We start from the raw sequence: 4,243 nt of genomic DNA, 5'->3' as shown, positions 1-4,243 counted from the left end.
AGAACAAGTCAAAGGTCCGAGAGTAAAGTCAACTGCAAATGGGTAAGAAATCAGGTGACCAGGTGAGCTAGTGCGCATATCCTTGGAGGGAGAGCCGAAGAATGGAACCCACCAAGCACTTGGCTTAACTATGGGATGAGCCTGGACCCCGGGTGTTTGAGTGGGCTTGATGTGAGATGAGGTTAGGCAGTGACAGAACAAACACTGCAAGATGGGCACCTTCCATTCTCAGAAAACAGACCGAGGTGATGTCTCCTCATGAAGTATTGGGGCATAAATGTGCATTTTATTTTTTAAAAAATATTTTATTATACTTATTTTATGTGTATGAGTATATTGTGTAAGTGCACCAATGTAATGCCTGTGGAGATCAGGAGGTCAGAAGAGAGTGTGGGATCCGCTGGAACTGGAGGTAAGGATGGTTGTTAGCCATAATGTGGGTGCTGGGAATCAAACCCAGGTCCTCTGCAAGAGCAGTCAATGCTCTTAACTATTGAGCCATATCTCCAGCCTCATAAATTTACATTTTAAAACCTTTTTTTTTAAAGAAAAGACAAACTTTTTTTTTGAGACAAAGGTCTTGCTATGCTGCTCAGGCTGGCCTTGAGCTCATAATCCCTGTCTCAACCTCCCATGTCTTTGGAATTATAGATGCACATGACCTTTATAAATTTACTCATTTGAAAAGCAATTCAGTACAGCTATCAGGAATTTAAAGATGTTTCCACTTTTTGGCCATATAATTCTATGTGCCCTAGAAGCTGAGTTGCTGTATATGAAAGATTCCTTCAAATTATCTCAACATAAGAGGCCTTACAGTGAAGGAACACGGCAGCCTGCAAGTGTACCCAGCCTGGGAGCAGCCGCCTGGGGACGGCAGGGTTTCTCAACGTGCTGCCTTTCCTCACCATCTGTGCTCTAGCTTTTCTTTATCATTTAACTCCAGTTATTTCTACAGACCCAGTCATCTGGCAGATCTAAGTCCAGGTAAGAGGATCTTGATTGGCCTGATTGGGTGTCCTTGGATCAGCTGTCCTCCCACGATCCAATCAGCGGAAGCTGAGACTCGTGTGTTCCCCAACCCCCCTCGCCTCTAACCGCCAGTGCAGCTAGGGTGGTGCAGCACTCGATGGACAAATATCGAGAACTGGCAACCACAGTGATGTTTGTGATGTGAGATTTAAAAGATGCAGAGATGGGGACCCAGAGGTGCATTAAAGTGCTCCTATAGCGCGAGAGCACACACACACCATCAACAGCAATATGATAATTATGAATTGTCTATGTGTGCAAGGCAGCTATTGCCATGACTTTGATGAGTACTGAAGAACATGGGGAAATGCTAATACGATATTGTTTGAAAATAGGCTATTGTCTGAGAAAAAAAAATGCACTTTAGAAAAAAAAGTCTGTATGGGAAAGTCAATGGGTTGGGGGTTTGATCATTGGTGACATATATATCCGGATGTGGTGGTGTAATCCCAGCATCTGAATGCTGAGGCTGGAGGATCGCGGCCTGAGTTCTAGGCTAGCAGGGACACAGCGACTCTGACTCAAAAAAGTTACTGCTTTAGGCTTCGGGCGTCCCATAGTGAGCACTCGCCTCTCTAATCATTGGAGGGCACACTTAGACCCCATGTCCTCTGGGAGGCCTTTGCCCAGAGCCCCGTCTCCCCGCCGGGTGGGGGGGGGGGAAATGTCCTTCCTGCGGCCGCAGGTGGACCACACGCAGCGCTCAGACCCCTGAAACCACGCCCTCGGCACCGCCTGCTTCCGTCTTCCGGCGCCCCGCCTCGGGCTCCAGCATGGCTCCCCTGCGCTTTTCGGCCAACCTGTCCTGGCTGTTCTCGGAGCTCCCCGGGCTCCCCGCTCGGCTGCAGGCGGCCGGCCGCTCGGGCTTCGAGGCAGCCGAGGTGGCCTGGCCGTACGCGGAGCCGCCCGAGGAGCTGGCGCGGGAGGCGCGGGCCGCGGGGCTGCAGCTGGTGCTGATCAACACGCCCCCGGGTGCGCGGGACCAGACCGGGGAGGGGGGGGGGTGGCAGCGGCGTGCGGGGTTCGCACTGACGCGGCCTCTCTCCGCAGGAGACCGAGAGAAGGGGGAGATGGGGCTGGGGGCCGTCCCCGGGAGACAGGCGGCCTTCCGAGAGGGGCTCGAGCAGGCGGTGCGGTACGCCAAGGCTCTGGGCTGTCGCAGGTACCCCACCATGCCCTCTAGCTCCTCGGCCCTGCGGCCGGGTCAGGAAGAGGACGCGGGCTCTGAGACACTTGGCGCTTTCCTTTCTCCACCCCTGTGATCCTGGACCTTCGTAAACAACTTTTTGTATTTCATCTGTCGGTGACATTCTGTTTGCCACTCTCAAAGCTCGGACTGTGCTGGGATCCCATGCTGGGAACTGGGGTCTGATCAGGGAGATAGCCAGGTAAAGGCAGCCTGTAAAGCATCCAAGCACAGGCCGAGCAAGCTGTGGGAGCAGGGTAGGCCCCTGACCCTGACTGAAGAAAGCTGCTTGCAGATAGTAATGCAGGAACTGGGTCTGGACAGCCACTTCATGGGTGGGAGATACTGTTCCAGGCAGGCTGTGACCAGAGGCAAGAGGCAAGTTGGTGTGTCCAGCTGAGTTCATGAGACTGGACATGTAGCACATTGGGTTGGGAGGGTGGGAATGCCTGCAGTACCCACTGAATTTGAAGGTAGCTAAGATCAGATCATGGGATGCAGCCTCATAGTGGTACAGAGAGAAAAGACAGCAAGTCCAGCAGAGGTCAAATACAAGTGCAGAGAAGCAACCGGCAACAAGGGGCTCATTACTGGTCAGTGCTAGGACCAGAAAACAGATGGGAAGAGGCCAAGAAACAGATGCAGGAGAGGAAGTTGATAAGCAAGATGGACTGTTTGAGAAGGGTACAGGTCAGTCATTTTTAAAAGCTGGGCCTCAAGCATGCTTATAGGCTGAGAAGGAACAAGGGGAAGAGGTTAAGAGTACAGGGGGACTAAGGGATGGACTTGAGGCTCTGATGGGTTGGCTGGAAAAAGGCAGTGAGTGACTCGCGTTGGGACACTCAGGTGCCCGAGGCTACTGAGATGCCAGAGCGTCATGGCTCATAAGGTATGGATAGAAGACCTGGAGCAATGGGAGGGGCTGGTACAGTCAGAAGGCATCCTGATGCATAGGGAATCGAGGGCATGAGTGCTTCCCTACCACCTTCTCCACAGGATTCACCTGATGGCTGGCCGAGTGCCCCGAGGGGCTGACCGAGCAGCAGTTAGGGGTGAGATGGAGGCAGTTTTTCTGGAGAACCTGAGGCATGCAGCTGGGGTTCTGGCCCAGGTATAAGATGGAAACATGTTGGGGAGCAAGGCTATACAGCAGGGACAGGTGGGGTACAAGGCTGGGCAATGGCTCACATCAGGGGGGCAGGCAAGGGTGCCGACTAGTGACAGACGGGGACAGTGTGGGAAGGATCTCTATTGACAGCCTTCAATGCGTACTAGGAGGACCTCATGGGACTGCTGGAGCCCATTAACACACGCATCACAGACCCCCAGTACTTCCTGGACACACCCCAGCAGGGTAGGACACCAGGCCTGTGCCTCTTCCTCTCCTTGATTCCTGTGCTCCCCAGTCTCATGGCTCTCTCCCTGGTTTTATTCCCAGCGGCAGCCATTTTGCAGAAGGTTGGAAGACCCAATCTCCAATTACAAATGGTGAGAAAAGGTGCTTCAAAAAGTCACGTTTTCCAGTCTGGGAAGAATGGTGGGGGACACCAAGGGTTCTGAGCGTTCTCTTCCCCAGGACATATTCCACTGGCAGATCATGGATGGGAACCTGACGGGAAACATCCGGGAGTTCCTGCCTATTGTCGGTGAGGGCTCCCTTCTACGCTCCTCTCTGGTCTGGTGCTGTTCTCTATACTTGCCACCCTTTCAACCCCTTCTTGTCTCAACAGTAGCCTGGGTGCCATGCATCTCTCCATCTGTCCCTAGGGCATGTGCAGGTGGCACAGGTCCCAGACCGAGGGGAGCCAGACAGCTCTGGAGAGCTGGACTTCTCCTACCTGTTCCAGCTGCTGGAAGATGAAGGCTACCAAGGCTTTGTGGGCTGCGAGTATCAACCTCGAGGTGAGGCTCCAGGTGGCCCTGGGAAAAAGACTTTGCGGGGGTGGGGGGGGGGGGGGGGGGGGCAGGCAGGGGTTGGATGGGGGCTGTTCTTTCTTTTGTGGGTTGGGGTGCCATTGCCCTGTT

At 53.7% G+C, this 4,243-nt stretch overlaps 1 protein-coding gene across 1 annotated transcript in view; it reads left to right on the top strand.

The window, feature by feature from the left end:
- Positions 1-1,757: 1,757 nt before the first annotated feature.
- The window catches only part of Hyi (hydroxypyruvate isomerase (putative)), a 2,757-nt gene continuing 271 nt past the window's right edge, over positions 1,758-4,243 (top strand). The window contains exons 1-7 of the mRNA XM_008845357.2: positions 1,758-2,004; positions 2,083-2,194; positions 3,215-3,329; positions 3,494-3,572; positions 3,657-3,706; positions 3,795-3,864; positions 3,986-4,120. Of these exons, the coding sequence (XP_008843579.1) occupies positions 1,806-2,004; positions 2,083-2,194; positions 3,215-3,329; positions 3,494-3,572; positions 3,657-3,706; positions 3,795-3,864; positions 3,986-4,120 (760 nt within the window). The 5' untranslated portion in view covers positions 1,758-1,805. The remainder of the gene's footprint in view (positions 2,005-2,082; positions 2,195-3,214; positions 3,330-3,493; positions 3,573-3,656; positions 3,707-3,794; positions 3,865-3,985; positions 4,121-4,243) is intronic.

Source organism: Nannospalax galili, unplaced genomic scaffold, assembly GCF_000622305.1.
Source record: "Nannospalax galili isolate Female #2095 unplaced genomic scaffold, S.galili_v1.0 scaffold1402, whole genome shotgun sequence".
Classification (NCBI taxonomy): Eukaryota; Metazoa; Chordata; class Mammalia; order Rodentia; family Spalacidae; genus Nannospalax; species Nannospalax galili.
Note: the sequence above shows the minus strand (reverse complement) of the source record. Positions and strands in the feature narration are given on the sequence as shown.